Below are 17,947 nucleotides of genomic sequence, written 5' to 3' on the forward strand. Positions count from 1 at the left end.
CGCTGCCGCCGCCACCGCCGGGGCCGCTGCCGTTGAGGAGGAGATGGAGGAGACCGACGGTGTTAGGTAGGACCTTGCGACTCCCCGCTCCTTCGGGCCTGCCGGCTCGCCCCCTCCCCGCCGGGGACCCTTCAGCCGCCCGCTGCCCTCTGTCCCGCTCGGTCGCCGCCGCCGGTTGTAACCAGTTCAAGGGGCTGGGGCCCCGCAGCCGCCGAGGGGAGCCTGGCGCCGCGCTCGGTCCTTGCAGGCCGGGGCGGGGAGCGGCTGCCGCGGGGAGGATACGGGCGGCGTGAAGGGCAGAGAGGCCGTGGGGGTGGGGGGCGCTTTCTCCACAGGTGACGGGGCAGGGGTCGGCGGAGGCCTGGTGGCGGCCGGGGATCGCGCGGGCCCCGCCGGGTGTCGAATCTCGCCCGCCGCCCTCACTTGCTCTGGTCTCGGATGGTGCGTGGGGGAGGAACGTGGCCGTGTCTGTTGCCCGGGTGGTTGCTGTTAACGAGTTCCACCTGGAAGGGGGAGATGGGGTGGGCGCATATTCGCGGAGACACAGTCCTCGTTGCAAACTTGAGCGTCTTTCTGGGGGATCGGCCCTTTCACTTTTTTCCCCTAGCTCCCCCACTTCTCCCTGGGTTCTGTTCACCGATTTCCCGTCTGCTTCTAAAGCTCAGGGTAGGATATGAGAAGTTGCGCTGCGCAACCAAAACACAAGAGTCCTAAGGGTTGATTGCGACTGGGTGAGCCTTTGATACTGAGTTCTCGCTAGAATAACCTCTAGATTCTCCCTGTTTCCACTAAAGAAAAGTATCGGGGTGGGGGTGGGGAGCTGCGCGGGAGCGCGCGCGCACTTATCCACACATAAATACACTCACTCCTTCACACCCTCCCTCTCCAGCGTTACTAGAAATGCAAGTGAGGTGGACGCTCTGGGTGCAGCTGAGGCTGAAAGGTGCTCGGAATTCAAGGCAAACTATCAGGACGTTTAGTAAAATTTCGAGAAAGTTGTAGGGGAGAAGCTCCAGTCTGGGCCCATGCTGAATATATGAGAATTTAAATGTTCTAAATTTAGGCCAAAATAGGCATGCAGATGGTGTGTACGCGCGTTTTTAACTTTAAATTCCCAACGATAATTTGCTTTTGCCTTTGTGATTGGTAGGAAACGACATCATTCTTTAAAAAGTGTTCAGGTATAAAACAGTGAAATACATCGCTATATTTACTGATTTTTGCTTATGCTGTCTTCTACAGGTGTTGGGGGGGCGGGGTTTGTCGACTCCACTTAAATCCAAAACCAGTATTCAATTTGAATAGTATATTAGGGAGTGTTTATTTACATTGATGTTCTCCTTCATTTCAGGGCATATTTCTCTAAGTCTCCATTTAAGATGGTTCTTTTAACAAAAATGTGATCTAGATTCAACTCTTAAGAAAAATATTTAGTTAAGTAAGATACGTTAATAAAATGTGTTTGGAAGTGTTTTGCTGTCAATTCCAGTTTATTTGACTTTAATGTGATAAAACTGTACTCTTACTTAGTATTTTTAGATAGACATACTGACCATATAGGTAACCTGCTAGACAGTTTCCAGATTAAGGTTTTGCTTCCATTTTAAATTGCTTTCTCATTTTTGGCTTTTTCATGTGTTCTTTGTAATTGACTCACATTTCTTGTATCTGTGTAGTATCAATAGATCCGAGGAAGTGACTGGTAAATGCAGATCACCAAAAACTTTTATAGGCCTTGGAGCATATGACTAAACATACATGACCAAAAAGCTGGGAATACCTGTGCATTTAACTTTCAAGAAATAGCACTATTGATCAGATGGACTTAAAGCAAAAATTAGAGCAATACAGGTGACTAGATAACAATCGATTTGGTTGTCATGTGTAGGCTACATTTTTTTTTTAACCCACCTCAGCATGTCTTATTTTACCATTCTTTGTACGTTAATTGTAAGAGCACTGGGGAATGGGGTGTGTTACACTTTGATATGAGAAAGAATTGTCACAGAATCTGATATCTTTATCAATTTTTTAGCACCCCTCCCCCACATTTAAATTAGCCATTTAGAAATTGTATTGCAAAATTAATATCTTACTTCTGTCACATGGTACTTATCCTAAATGTTTTCAAACCGTGCCCCTACCCCCATCTTTTTATGTTTGAAAGGCAGATTTAAATCTGCACACTTGCTCTTTCGGAGAAAATTATTTTGACCTTGAAAGTTAAGATTTTTTAAGGAATAAAATACTGTACTTGCATTCTTTTTTTGGAATTGAAGTTGTGGCACAGCTTAGAATAATAGTTTTGTAACTCATTTTTAAATTGAAAAAATTATTTCTCAAGAAGAGCTTACTAAACTTTTACTTTTTCATCATTAGCAGGACTTAAGGTAAGTGTTGCCTTTCGTATTCACTTCTTAAATATGAAATGGCATAATAGAGATTTTCTTGTAGCTACAGAATGTTTTAATTTTCACAACTTCAGTTTCCATAGATATTATTTTTAAAACTGTTTATTTGGGCTAATTGTTTCTTTGCCTACTAAGGAAGGATACAGGTAATATAGTTCACTCAAGACGCGCTGTATAGTGTTCTGTTTTAGTAATGTCTTATGTTCCTAAAGGATGTTTGTAAAATATATTTGAAGTACACCAAGGGAATTCGGCTTTTTAAAGAACTGTGAAGAAACTTTATAAAGTGATCCATTATTTGGTGACTTGAGTAATCAAGCTCCTATTTGTTTACATGAAGGTTGTTGATAATTTTCTCAAACTCGGAAAATTAAGAAAAAATAGTTCAGTACTAAGAATTTTAAGTATGAACTTTAATTGGTTTTCAAATTCTGTTCCTTGGATGCCTTATGGATTTTTGCTGGATGTCTTGAGACTTCCTCTGATACCCCACCCTTCAAAACCAGGCAGCCTTTATTTTTGTCTATTAAATGTGTTGTATCAATACTTAAATATAAAAATTCCTTTGAAAAAAGAAATCATCTGCATTAGGAATTTTTTGAAAGCCTCCAGTTTGTATTCATTAGTTCAGATTATCTTTTTTGGCACTTACTATATGCCTGGCCTTGGGGGTACCAAGATAAGTTAGTAGTAACTTTACCAGGAGTAAATAGTTACAAGTACTAAGAGATGCGGAAAAGAGAACCACTGTTTCTGTCAGGGCCTCTTTGGGAAACGTTTACAGAAGAAGCATTTGAATTTGGATGTTTTGACTGCAAATAGGAGTTTGAATGTAAGAGAGACAAAAAAGGTTTTTGTTTTTTCATTGTATTTTGGAGGTTGACTGTCCACAATTCCTTAGATTTGCAGTCAGATAAAGTAGGTTGTTAATATTTGGTCATGTCTGTGTGTTTTACTCCTTAGAATTAGACTGTTGGGAAAAAATTATGCATAACTTTGTAATTTTAGGGTTAAAATATGACTGGTATGTTCCATTTGGTTAGATTCTCAAGCTTTTCATTATGAAGAGTTAATGGAAAGGTGAATTTTTATTTTTCTAGCTTCGTATTAGATTTAGTCTATTTTATTATCCCTGACCAGTATTTTATTGAGCAACGAGGCACTGTGAGTGATACAAGGAAATATAAAATATTGCTCCCTTAAAAGAGCTTACAGCTTTGGTGGGGAGTGAGCTTGACAATGTAGGAATAGTTAAATGCCAGTTAGAAGTAGAGTAGAAGAGCCATATACAAGGTAGTACCTATTGATTTAAAAATTGGTGTAAAGGAATTTAGATAAAGGAGATGTCATTTGCAAGTTGCCTAGGATTGGAATGAGTGAGAAAAAAAGACATTTAAGTTAATGACACTGTGGACCCAAAGCACAGGGGAAGTGTGGATAAATTGACAGGTGAGGAGAAAATATAAGGTAAAAATGTAAGAGCATCAGTTTGTATGTTGTGAGCCAAATTGAAGGATTGGGGAAAAGTGTTAACACAAGGTTAATAGGAGGAGTAATCGGGAAATAAACAAATTACATCTTCATTACTGTCCTTGTTATTATATTTGGCATTGTCGAACAGCCTTGGAAAACTCATTCTTTGGCTTCTGTTAAGGTATATAGTTTGTTCTTTTTCTTCCTAGTGATCCAGTATTGTCATCCAGTACTTTATGTTTCTTTCTATACTTGCCTTTCCAGAGTCAGGATAATGTATCTCTTTTTATTTGCTCCTTTATTTTTATTTTGGTTGATTACTAAAGAGAAGGTAGAAAATTAACATTCCTATGATCTGGGAAACAGGTCCAGATTTCTACTCTTCTCTGTAAGTTTGTAACTCTTTGGATGCTTGTTAAAAAGAGTATTAAATAAAATGGTCTCTTAAATAATTTACTAAAGTTTATGATCTTGAAATTGATGTTACTGATCTTGACTTTGCCTCATTTCATTTCTGTATTTTCATTTGTCTTGGTAATACTGTTACCTGAAACTCAAGTGATAGCACCATCTGTTGCTGAGACTGATTAGTTTTTCTTTAAGAAACATTGACTCATTTGTTTTTATTTCTTTTATCTAGCAGCCAGTCACCAAGATCTTTGTCTTGGACTGCTGTTTTCAGTTCTGTGATAGTTCAGGTGCTTTCAAGCCTCTAGTATATATACATCTCTTGGGCATTGTGCCCTACCAAATCCAGTTTTGTATTCTACGTCTAATCTGGAATGGCTTCTTATTGCTCATTACAAAGTCTAACTCATGTTTGCCCTTGAAGACCTTCCATAGATCTTATATCTTCAGAAATAAATAAGAAATAAGTTTCTACTTTCCAACATGGCAGCTGTGCTCAACCACTCCACCCTAATCACACACCAGGAAGGACTTCTTTTTAAAATCCAAATCCAGTCTGTTTTCAGAGTTTACTCAGATCCTTTAATCTGTTGCAGGGGTCTGCAGATTATAGCCTCTGGGCCAAATCCAGCCTGCTGCCTGTTTTCATTTAATGGCTTTTTACATTTTGAAATGGTTGAGGAAACAGTTAAAAGAATAATATTTTGATATATGTGAAAATTATATGGAATTCAAATTTCATTGTCCATAAATAACCAGTGATCATTTTTGTAAGTATTGTCTATGGCTGTAATATTTACTGTCTGGCCTTTTACAGAAAAAGTTTTCCAAGCCCTGACCTATACCAATATGTACTGATTTTTCATTTCTTTGAAATCCTGTTACATTTATCAGTTCCATAGTATAACACACTGCCTGTGACTCCTCAGCTATGGTACTATATATAAAGCTTCTTAAAAATAGTGGGGAAAGTGTTTTTCAGCCTTTAAAAAAAAAATCCATACCTCCTTTTTAGTCTATACCCCTTTTTGAGATTCTTATTTGACCACCTAATGTTCCCATAATTAAGAATATTGTTAAACTTAATACAGTTTGTTTTCCCTCCTGTGTAGCATTATAATAACAAACGTTAAATTATGCCCTTTCCCCCTGCTTTTCAGTTCTTCAAAGTGAGAAGAAAGGACTCAGACCCTGGAAGGGAGCATATTCATAGCCTGGCTTAGTGGACTTCCCTATACATACCTTTGTACCCTCAAAACTTCTGACATAAAGCTAAGCAAATAGTAGCTAAGCACAGTATGTACTTAATGGGTTGCTTACATAGGTTGATGTAAATGAGGTTACTGTTGGTTCTTCTGTTTTCATCACAGAATAAGGAAATGGACTAGGAAGAGTTTAGAATAACTTTGACACCACGTCCTCAGAGACAACATGTTGTTAGAGGAAAGTGTGGATTAAAAACAGGATAGGCAGTTAATCTATCTAGGGAGTAGTTTACATCATTGCTTTTCAAATATTTTCTGCAATGAAACTTTTTCAAACAATAAATCCTTGAAATATCAAAAGGTAAAAATGGATAAAAGCAGAATTACATTTGCTGAGTAGGTTTTGGGGAGATCTCAGAGTACTGCCTACTGAGACCCTTCTGGAAGGTACCCTTCAGGCTTAATGTTTATAAACCCATAATTTGTTAATGAGCAGACTAAAGATCTTGGAAAAAATACTGGACTTTTTATATTAGAATATTCTGCTGTGCTAAACCTTATGGACCCATAATAGTGTGTGATTTTGTTAATTGTGACTGCGAATATGACTTCAAGATTGTCCAGTGGGGGCTTCCCTGGTGGTGCAGTGGTTGAGAGTCCGCCTGCCGATGCAGGGGACACGGGTTCATGCCCCGGTCCGGGAAGATCCCACATGCCGCGGAGCGGCTACGCCCGTGAGCCATGGCCTCTGAGCCTGCGCGTCCGGAGCCTGTGCTCCGCAGCGGGAGAGGCCACAACAGTGAGAGGCCCGCGTACCGCAAAAAAAAAAAAGATTGTCCAGTGGTTTAGGATCTGAGTCTGGAGATTGATTCATTCAGTCATCAAATACTTGAGCACCCACTGTGTGTCAGGCACTGATCTGAGTGCTAGGAATATGGTAAAAAACAAAACAAAATCTCCATCCTAACAGTTTATCCTGAATCTTACCAAGATATGCTTCAATAAAGACTAATTCGTAGGAATGATGACTTTAGCATTCCTTTCACCCTTAAGATAGTGTGCTTATGTGGTACAGACCTTGGTCAAAGAAAACATGGAATATGATTGACTCTCCTACAGGTGTTAACATTGTTTACTTAGCTATCTTTTATATGTTAAAATGACTTTTCCATTTCCTCTTCTAATTTTTATGGCATATATTTGTCATTGAGAATTAGCAACATTAAGAAAAGTGTATTTTAAGGCAATATTATGCCATATTCATCTTTTAGTATACAGTTGATGTTTTTATTCTCCAACTGTTCTCGATAAGTTTACCTAAGATTGTGGAATATATAATCACCTTTGGGCTTGGATCTGCTTCTGTCTTGAATATTTGTTTTATTTAAGGGATATTTTCTCTATTTGACTTAAAGAAGATGGAGCACATAATTACAGAGCTGCTTCTGCATAATTAGGTCTTTGAAATGTTTTCTGTAGTAAATAGTTGTGATTTAAAAAAATTTTTAGGTGTCAGAAATAAAAGTTAGATGATTATTCTGGCTGAATACAGGCATACATTTTATTACGCTTCACAGATACTGTGTTTTTGCTCATTCAAGGTTTTTGGCAACCCTGTGTAGAGCAAGTCTATAGACACCATTTTTCTAACAGCATTATTTTTTAGTTAAGGTATGTACATTGTTTTTTTAGACATAATGGTACTGAACACTTAGTAGACTACAGTATAGTGTAAACATAACTTTCATGTGCACTGAGAAACCAAAAAATTCATGTGACTTATGTTATTGTGATACTTGCTTTCTTGTGGTGGTACGTTATTGTGATACTTGCTTTCTTGTGGTGGTCTGCAACCAAACCTGCAATATCTCCGAGGTATGCCTGTACAGTATTATAGATTATAGTTAGTCTTTATTCTGATGGCTTAATTTTTGACAAAAAATTTTGGGACCTTGAATATATGTATATTTTCTCCATAAGTAGCTTTAGAAAATCTTTTAGATTAGTAAATCATGGCACCTATTTAGTAAACCTAACATGCTTTACTTTTTTTTTTTTAACCGAAGATTTAAGAACATTTGATTTTAATATTTATTAGCGTTCATGCATTTGTTGAATAGCTACTAGGTGGGAAGGACTGTTCTGGGCTCTTGGGAGCCCAGATGATGGAATGAACAGATTTGTGCCTTTGTGCATCTTTATTAAACCTGGAGTGGGGCAGGGAGAGGGATAGAGTTAATGACAGATAATAAAGAAGTAAGTTGTATAGTAAGTTAGGAGGGTAAGCAAAGGGGAATTTGGGGAGTATTAGGAAAATAAGTGCAAAGGTAGGAACATGTTTGGCTTGTTGAGCGACAGTTCAGGGTTTCTCACTGTGACTGGAATAGAATGAGAATGGAGAGAATAGTATGAGAGTAGGTCAGAGAGTAAGATAGGGCTGGAGAAGGTAGATCTTGTAGAAAGCCATTGAAGGGACTTGGCTTTTATTTTTAGGAGCCACTGAAGAGTTTTGAGCAAAAGAAAGGAAGGATCTGACTTATGTTTTAAAAGAATTACTCTGGCTGCTCTATGAACAGACTGGGGAAGGGGAGCAGGAGTGGAAGCAGAGAAATTAGTTTAGAAGCCTTTGGAATAATCCAGAGCCAGAGATGACAGTGGAATGAGATCAGAGTTATAGCAGTAAAGGTAGTGAAAAGCAATAAATTCTGGATGTATTTTGAAGATAGGGCCAGCAAGAATTTCCTGACACAGTATGGTAACTTAAAAGTGTAAAATAGTTTTTAAAATATACTTTTTATTGATTAATGAGTGCAACAGTTCTGTGAAAAGGTACAAAACAAAATTTAGTTTAAGTCCAGAATTTATAAGAATCTTTTCAGTTTCCTAGATCCCTTATAGAACTTAAAAACATTTCTTTTGCAGAAAACCACTTCATGTTATTAAAACTCCATTAAAAGGAGCATGTTACGTTTGAATGGCTTAAAATTGCTCAGAAAACTTAGTTGTAGAGGTAGCTTCATTGCAGCAGACAACTGTAGGACAGTTCCACTCAAAAATTGTACATTGTCATTAATTTCTGTAAGGATGCTTAATCTAAACATTTCCTTGAAGTGAAAGTTTATAGGATAATCTTAAAGGCAGGATGAGAAACTGATTGCAAACTATTAAAAGCAGCACTACTGCTTAAGAAAGTAGATTGGTCATCAAGAGACTCATCTTAACCCTCTAACTTTGAGTAGGTCATTGTTTTTATCTTGGTTTTTTCATGAGCAAAAATCAGCATGATAGTAGATGTTAGAGAGAACAAGGTATTTTTAGTTATATGAAAATAGTTATGTCAAAAATAGAAAAGAGGGGCTTCCCTGGTGGCGCAGTGGTTGAGAGTCCGTCTGCCGATGCAGGGGACACGGGTTCGTGCCCCGGTCCGGGAAGATCCCACATGCCGCGGAGCCTGTGCATCCGGAGCCTGTGCTCCGCAATGGGAGAGGCCACAACAGTGAGAGGCCTGTGTACCGCCAAAAAAAAAAAAAATAGAAAAGATACGTCTGGATTGACATAGTCAAATATTACCATTAAAAATATTTGAAAGGAATTTTCAAATTAAATCAAACAGGCTGCCTATAGACATTGGCCGTTAGCTTATTAGTGGGAACTCAAAACAAAAAAAACCAGAAGGCATTCTTCTTTTCTCAGCACAGCAGAAAAATTACCTTGGTTAGTTAATGAGGGCAGTTTTGACTTGGATAGTGAGGGCCAGTGGATAATTCATGTATGTATAAACTATCCAAGTGTCTGAAAGTAAATTTCTTTATAACCTATTACAGGCAATCTCATGAGAGCTGTCTTTCTCCCTTGGGGTGGTAATAGCGTACTCACTCAAACAAATGGCAAAATCTTTTTGAGGGCAGGATGGCAACAATTTTTTTTTTTCTGGTCTAGGATTTCTGAAACATTTTAAAGATCTGAAAACACTTTTATAAACTTCAGTTTCTGAGTTAAGTAAACCTGTAAATCAAATAAAGAAGACACTGCTCTGATGAAGAGTTGGAGAGAGCAACTATTTATTTGCCCAGTGTTCTTTCCCACCTCTAGATGAAAGAATTTTCCCACCAGAATTTGAAAATCACTATATGGCGACTCATGACATAAACTCTGGATCTGACTTCAGAATACCAGCAGGTAGCCTGCCTGAGAGCATCGTTAGAAAAAAGAATATGGATGTTCCTCACTGTGTCTAATTGGTAGTTTACTGTAAATTTGGTTTGTTAACCATAAATGTCACACAAAGCTACCTTATTTTTAATTTAAACTTCAGTATTTGTAATTCAGAGACTGCCACTAACAAATTAATTAGGATGTGTTGAAGCCTTAGTATTAAAAATTATCCTCAGTATAATAGAGGGGCCTCCCTGGTGGCGCAGTGGTTGGGAGTCCGCCTGCCGATGCAGGGGACGTGGGTTCGTGCCCCGGTCCGGGAAGATCCCACATGCCACGGAGCAGCTGGGCCCGTGAGCCATGGCCGCTGAGCCTGCGCGTCCGGAGCCTGTGCTCCGCAACGGGAGAGCCCACAGCGGTGAGAGGCCTTCGCACCGCAAAAAAAAAAAAAAAAAACACGTAATAGAGGGGTTTTTTTTGTTTGTTAGATAAAAAGCCTTCCAGTTTTCAATGACTGATGAAAGCGTGAAGACTTCATGCCTCCACTCATCTTCATTTACTTTTAAGGCCTATTTCTTTCTGAAACTTTAAAAATTGATTTTGTGATAGTGTTTTTATTTCTACTCTTATACTCTATAACTTTAGATAGAAAAGATCTCAGTCTTTTGAGGTTTATGCTCTAGGAGAGCATGAATGATTCTTTTCATGTGTTTTGATAAGTATATGTAAAAAATATTAACAAAGATGTGACCGTTATGACAAGGATTAGATTTGTAGTTGAAATTTTTCTGCAATATTCAGTTCCATATGATGTTGTATTGTTACCTTTCTATTAACAGCTTTGTGTCTCTTAAGCTGGAAAGCAGGGGATAGTGTTAAACTTCTTTGAATTGCTCTTAGTTTTCAGAATAGATGTTTGTCTACCAAAGAGTTAATAAAGAGCTATGTGTAGTTCCAGTGTTTGTACTGTTTAATGTAAAAATTCCCCAGAGTAATCACTGGTTATGTTTTCTTTTGATGTACATTTAAAAGGATATCTTCTGCAATTTTTTGCTTGCTTAGTAAGAAAGAAGGATAGACCTTGTATTCCACTGTGTTTTCAATTTTTTTTCTTGTTAGTTATGAATCACTATGCTATTTTCACAAACTAATTTCCCTTTTTATCACTGTTTGTAACTTTGTTATCCAGTTAGTTCACTGTTGTCTTTTCAGTAAATATCCATTAAGTAGCCCAGTTGTTCTTTTATGCAGTTTAGGTAAAGAATGTTAAACTTGGTGCTAAGTGCAAATATTCAGTTTGATCACATTAAGATTTGTAAAAATTTTTACTTAATGAAAGAGAGTTAAGAGCATTGGGTGGGACTGCCCTAATTTCTTATACTGCTAGTTATTGTATATACTGCTACCAGATAAATATTTGTAAGTCACCAGTCTGATCACATCATTTTTAATAAATCTTCAGTAGCTTCCTTGGTTCTAAGAATCAAATTTTAAAAACAGAACTTAGTATTTGTTAAGCATTTTTTTTCTTTGCTAGGCACTTAACATTAAAGAAAAAATTAGTTCTTAAATTTGTATAGATAGGCAGCCCTATTTCATAGATGGGGGAACCAGGTCTCAAGAGGTTTAGGGCTTTACTATTGTCATAAAGTAGTAAATACTAGGAGTTGAATTTGAAATCAGTTCTATTTACTCATGGTGTTCTGCTACTTATGTTGCTCCTTCAACATGACAATATTTTATTTATTACCGAATTGAAGATAATAAACATTTTGCTTGAATATCAGGTGGCTGATATTGTTAAAATTAATATTTGGTTGAGGCTGATAGGATAAACTTAGAGAATACAAGAATAAATCTGAAATTTTATTTTAAAATATTGTACTAGAAATATTAGAATTTAAATTTCAAGAATAATTTCTCTTTACCATTAGTTGTTAGTATAGCAGATGTGCAGCACAACCTAAATAGATGTTTACTTGCAATTTTGAGGGTAGTGGAGAAGCCACGTATTGGGGGCAGGTAGTGGTTCTTTTCTTACCTTTATTTTTTTCCTCATGGTCTTTTTATTCTTTTATTTTGTCTGGATTGAAGATAATTTTCACATATGTTGATGTACATGACTGGATATTTTCCTTGTGAAATTTTGATGTGGTAGAAATGATGTATTGCTTTTCCTTCAACCTCAAAAGAATGTGAAGAATCTCCAAATAATACCTTCGTAAGAGACTGATTCATTGCTTCCACACAAATAACCTAAATTAAATTACATGCAATTCTTAAAGTTTATTTGATGTTGTTGGTATATCAAATAATTCTAAAATATTTTCTCAAATATATAATTGTAAAATTCTTTAGCTTTGTGCTACTCAAAATGTGATCTCTGAGCTCTTTGTAAATACTCAGAGGGAATAAATACAGAAATCAAAAACATTTAGAAACAATTTGACAGTAATTTTGTATCTCTTGAATCTAATAAAAAACTGGGACCTAGATTTTTTAAACATTTCATTCATTGTATTTTTAAAAATTGACTTACAGATATGAAATAAAAGGTCCTTAGATCGTTTGAGAAGCATTGATCTAGTTAAATGCTGTCATTATTTGTATTAACTGTTCATTTATATTTCCTTGTTTAAGTATATGAATATCCTTAATTGGTTTTAGATATAAAATTTGATAGATTTCACAGGAGTATGTTGAAACTTCTTGAAAATTTTTTTTAATTCTAAAATTTTGCTAAATTCATATGAAATTCCATTTTAGGGAATAAGTTTTGAGGAACCATGTTACAGAAAGCAGATAGTTTTTTAAAGTTGTGAGAGAGTTGTTCACGCAACTAGTATGTTTTAGTTATCGTCAAACATAGCCAGCCTGCAGTCAGAAGAGGCAGGAAAATTGAGGGAGAGGAAAAGACTAGTTGTTTCCTCAAACTCATAGGAAGAAGTAGAAACAAAATGCACATTTTGTTAAGAGGGTTTTATTTTAAAGTTTGTAAGATCACATTAAAATTTGTATTTAGTTTTTTTTGTTGTTAGATTTGTCTTAAATTTTGAGGTCATCTTGCATTTATAACAGTAAATCATAAACTGTCTTTGGTGATTTCTTAAAATACATGTAACATTGTTAACTTGCCTGATGCTTTGTTATGAACATCTTTAATATGTATATAATTCGACATGTGTAATTCATGATTAAGATTTGTCCTTTTTCTCTTTCTAGGAAGATGATCCATATGATCTTGAAGACCTTTCTGCACAGAAATGAGGGAAATACAAAGAACCAAATATCGTTCTGAAATTCGGGATCTGTATTTTGAGATGATTTTATTTTCAGAATGAGAAGTATATCTGGTTATCTTTATGAATGTAGAGACATGACAAGAGAGTTATGATGGCAAAAAACAAAGAGCCTCGCCCCCCATCCTATACCATCAGTGTAGTTGGACTCTCTGGGACTGAAAAAGACAAAGGTAACTGTGGAGTTGGAAAGTCTTGTTTGTGCAATAGATATGTACGCTCAAAAGCAGATGAATATTATCCAGAGCATACTTCTGTGCTTAGCACCATTGACTTTGGAGGACGAGTAGTAAACAATGATCATTTTTTGTACTGGGGTGACATAACACAAAGTGGTGAAGATGGAGTAGAATGCAAAATTCATGTCATTGAACAAACTGAGTTCATTGATGACCAGACTTTCTTGCCTCATCGGAGTACGAATTTGCAACCATATATAAAACGTGCAGCTGCCTCTAAATTGCAGTCAGCAGAAAAACTGATGTACATTTGCACTGATCAACTAGGCTTGGAGCAAGACTTTGAACAGAAGCAAATGCCTGAAGGGAAGCTCAATGTAGATGGATTTTTATTGTGCATTGACGTAAGTCAGGGATGCAATAGGAAGTTTGATGATCAACTTAAATTTGTAAATAACCTTTTTGTCCAACTATCAAAATCAAAAAAACCTGTAATAATAGCAGCAACTAAATGTGATGAATGTGTGGATCATTATCTTAGAGAAGTTCAGGCATTTGCTTCAAACAAAAAGAACCTTCTTGTAGTGGAAACATCTGCACGATTTAATGTCAACATTGAGACATGTTTCACTGCACTGGTACAAATGCTGGATAAAACTCGTGGCAAGCCTAAAATTATTCCCTATCTGGATGCTTATAAAACGCAGAGACAACTTGTTGTCACAGCAACAGATAAGTTTGAAAAACTTGTGCAGACTGTGAGAGATTATCATGCAACTTGGAAAACTGTTAGTAACAAATTGAAAAATCATCCTGATTATGAGGAATACATCAACTTAGAGGGAACAAGAAAGGCCAGAAATACATTCTCAAAACATATAGAACAACTTAAACAGGAACATATAAGAAAAAGAAGAGAAGAATATATAAATACTTTACCAAGAGCTTTTAACACTCTTTTGCCAAACCTAGAAGAGATTGAACATTTGAATTGGTCAGAAGCTTTGAAGGTAATGGAAAAGAGAGCAGATTTTCAGTTATGTTTTGTGGTGCTAGAAAAAACACCTTGGGATGAAACTGACCATATAGACAAAATTAATGATAGACGGATCCCATTTGACCTCCTGAGCACTTTAGAAGCTGAAAAAGTCTATCAGAACCATGTACAACATCTAATATCAGAGAAGAGGAGAGTAGAAATGAAGGAAAAATTCAAGAAGACTTTGGAAAAAATTCAGTTTATTTCACCTGGGCAGCCATGGGAGGAAGTTATGTGCTTTGTTATGGAGGATGAAGCCTTCAAATATATCACTGAGGCTGATAGCAAAGAGGTGTATGGTAGGCATCAGCGAGAAATAGTTGAAAAAGCCAAAGAAGAGTTTCAGGAAATGCTTTTTGAACATTCTGAACTTTTTTATGATTTAGATCTTAATGCAACACCTAGTTCAGATAAAATGAGTGAAATTCATACAGTTTTGAGTGAAGAACCTAGATACAAAGCTTTACAGAAACTTGCACCTGATAGGGAGTCTCTTCTACTTAAGCATATAGGATTTGTTTATCATCCCACTAAAGAAACATGTCTTAGTGGCCAAAACTGTACAGACATTAAAGTAGAGCAGTTACTTGCCAGCAGTCTTTTGCAGTTGGATCATGGCCGCTTACGGTTGTATCATGATAGTACCAATATAGATAAAGTTAACCTTTTCATTTTAGGGAAGGATGGCCTTTCCCAAGAACTAGCAAATGAGATAAGGACACAATCCACTGATGATGAGTATGCCTTAGATGGAAAGATTTATGAACTTGATCTTCGGCCTGTTGATGCCAAGTCGCCTTACTTTTTGAGTCAGTTATGGACTGCTGCCTTTAAACCACATGGGTGCTTCTGTGTATTTAATTCCATTGAGTCACTGAATTTTATTGGGGAATTTATCGGAAAAATAAGAACGGAAGCTTCTCAGATCAGAAAAGATAAGTATATGGCTAACCTTCCATTTACATTAATTCTGGCTAATCAGAGAGATTCTATTAGTAAGAATCTACCAATTCTCAGGCACCAAGGGCAACAGTTGGCAAACAAGTTACAATGTCCTTTTGTAGATGTACCTGCTGGTACATATCCTCGTAAATTTAATGAAACCCAAATAAAGCAAGCTCTAAGAGGAGTATTAGAATCAGTTAAACATAATTTAGATGTGGTGAGCCCGGTTCCCACCAATAAGGATGTATCAGAAGCTGACTTGAGAATTGTCATGTGTGCCATGTGTGGTGATCCATTTAGTGTGGATCTTATTCTTTCACCCTTCCTTGATTCTCATTCTTGCAGTGCTGCTCAAGCTGGACAGAATAATTCCCTAATGCTTGATAAAATCATTGGTGAAAAAAGGAGGCGAATACAGATCACAATATTATCATACCATTCCTCAATTGGAGTAAGGAAAGATGAACTGGTTCATGGGTATATATTAGTTTATTCTGCCAAACGAAAAGCATCAATGGGAATGCTTCGAGCGTTTCTGTCAGAAGTTCAGGACACCATTCCTGTACAGCTGGTGGCAGTTACTGACAGCCAAGCAGACTTTTTTGAAAATGAAGCCATCAAAGAGTTAATGACTGAAGGAGAACACATTGCAACTGAGATCACTGCTAAATTTACAGCACTGTATTCTTTATCTCAGTATCATCGGCAAACTGAGGTGTTTACACTGTTTTTCAGTGATGTTCTAGAGAAAAAAAATATGATAGAAAATTCCTATTTATCTGATAATACAAGGGAATCAACCCATCAAAGTGAAGATGTTTTCCTGCCATCTCCCAGAGACTGTTTTCCCTATAACAACTACCCTGATTCAGATGATGATACAGAAGCACCACCTCCTTATAGTCCAATTGGGGATGATGTACAGTTGCTTCCAACGCCTAGTGACCGTTCCAGATATAGATTAGATTTGGAAGGAAATGAATATCCTATTCACAGCACACCAAACTGTCATGACCATGAACGCAACCATAAAGTGCCTCCACCTATTAAACCTAAACCAGTTGTACCTAAGACAAATGTGAAAAAGTTGGATCCAAACCTTTTAAAAACAATTGAAGCTGGTATTGGTAAAAATCCAAGAAAACAGACCTCCCGGGTGCCTTTGGCACATCCTGAAGATATGGATCCTTCAGATAACTATTCAGAACCCATTGACACAATTTTCAAACAGAAGGGCTATTCTGATGAGATATATGTTGTCCCAGATGATAGTCAGAATCGCATTATTAAAATTCGAAACTCATTTGTGAATAACACCCAAGGAGATGAGGAAAATGGATTTTCTGATAGAATCTCAAAAAGTCATGGGGAACGGAGACCTTCAAAATACAAATACAAATCTAAAACCCTATTTAGTAAAGCCAAGTCATACTACAGAAGAACGCATTCAGATGCAAGTGATGATGAAGCTTTCACCACTTCTAAAACAAAAAGAAAAGGAAGACATCGTGGAAGTGAAGAAGATCCACTTCTTTCTCCTGTTGAAACTTGGAAAGGTGGTATTGATAATCCTGCAATCACTTCAGACCAGGAGTTAGATGATAAGAAAATGAAGAAGAAAACCCACAAAGTAAAAGAAGATAAAAAGGTAAGTTTAATTTATGGTTCATAATGTTTCTAAAGATGTTTGCTTTTGACTTTTAAAAAATCATTTTTTAAGAGAATGGATTTGACATCAGTGAGAACTTAGGCTGCCTGTGTCATTCAGTAAATATAATTGACAGCTCTTTTAAATTTTCTGAGTATTTTGTGAGGGCAGATTATTTTTTGTTACCTATTTTATTTACTTGAGCTTTATCTTATTTGGGGTGGAAGTTTGATTTCATATTCTTCAGCATAAAAGTTCTAGCTGAATATGTGTGTTCTCTCTGCAGAAACTCAGATATAAAGTGATTTTGTTCATTTTTTTTCTGTTTGTCTGTAAGCATCCCATTTGTCTGTTTTTCCCTTTTGATCTACCATTTTGCAATATTAATTTGATACATCGACATAGCTTGTTTTATTGTGCTTTGCTTTTTGCGCTTCTCAGGTACTGCATTTTTTTACAAATTGAAGGTTTCTAGCAACCCTGCAACAAGCAAGTCTTCATCAGCACCATTTTTCCAATAGCATTTGCTTACTTACTTGCTTCCATGTTACATTTTGGTAATTCTTGCAATATTCCAAACTCTTAGATTATTATATTTGTTACGGTGATCAGTGATCTTTGATGTTGCTGTTGCAAAAAGATTACAGCTCACTGTCGGCGGCTCAGATGATGGTTAACATTTTTTAGACTAGAAAACTATAGACATAGATCTGGCAAGATTGATCAGATAAAAAGAGAAGGCATAAATCCTGAGAATGAAAAGGGGAATATAATTACAGATAGATCAGATTAATAAGATAGTAGAGAATACTATCAACAATTTTATGTCAACAAATTTGAAAGTTTAAACAAAGTTAAACTCCTTGACAAGAAAGCTTAGAATAATCCTGTAACTATTAAATAAATTATGAAGTAATAGTTACATCTTGCCACAAAAATACCAGGCCCAGGTAATTTTACAGGAGACTTTTTAGGGAACAGATCATTCCAGTGTTCTACAAATCCAGGAAATAGAATAGGAGAATACATTCTTTAATTTATTATCTGAAGTTATCTATTCTTAATTCCAGAACCAGTCACGGGTAATATTAGAAAAGAAAATTATAGTCCCATTTTACTTATGAGTGCACATGCAAAAATTCTAAATAAAGTTCAGATCTACAGACCCTTAACTGCAATTTTGAA

At 36.5% G+C, this 17,947-nt stretch overlaps 1 protein-coding gene across 4 annotated transcripts in view; it reads left to right on the forward strand.

Annotated features, from left to right (window-relative positions):
• The window catches only part of ARHGAP5 (Rho GTPase activating protein 5), a 74,253-nt gene that overhangs the window by 502 nt on the left and 55,804 nt on the right, over positions 1–17,947 (forward strand). For 2 of the 4 annotated variants that reach the window (XM_024741998.1, XM_024742000.1), the window contains exon 2: positions 12,875–16,762. In XM_024741998.1, coding sequence (XP_024597766.1) covers positions 13,043–16,762 — 3,720 coding nt within the window. In that variant the 5' untranslated portion in view covers positions 12,875–13,042. Of the gene's footprint in view, positions 1–32; positions 67–11,760; positions 11,874–12,874; positions 16,763–17,947 lie in introns of those variants that run through there. The other 2 variants (XM_024741997.1, XM_024741999.1) reach the window with 2 other exon arrangements.

The sequence above is a fragment of the Neophocaena asiaeorientalis genome, unplaced genomic scaffold (assembly GCF_003031525.2).
Source record: "Neophocaena asiaeorientalis asiaeorientalis breed wild unplaced genomic scaffold, Neophocaena_asiaeorientalis_V1.1 scaffold83, whole genome shotgun sequence".
Classification (NCBI taxonomy): domain Eukaryota; kingdom Metazoa; phylum Chordata; class Mammalia; order Artiodactyla; family Phocoenidae; genus Neophocaena; species Neophocaena asiaeorientalis.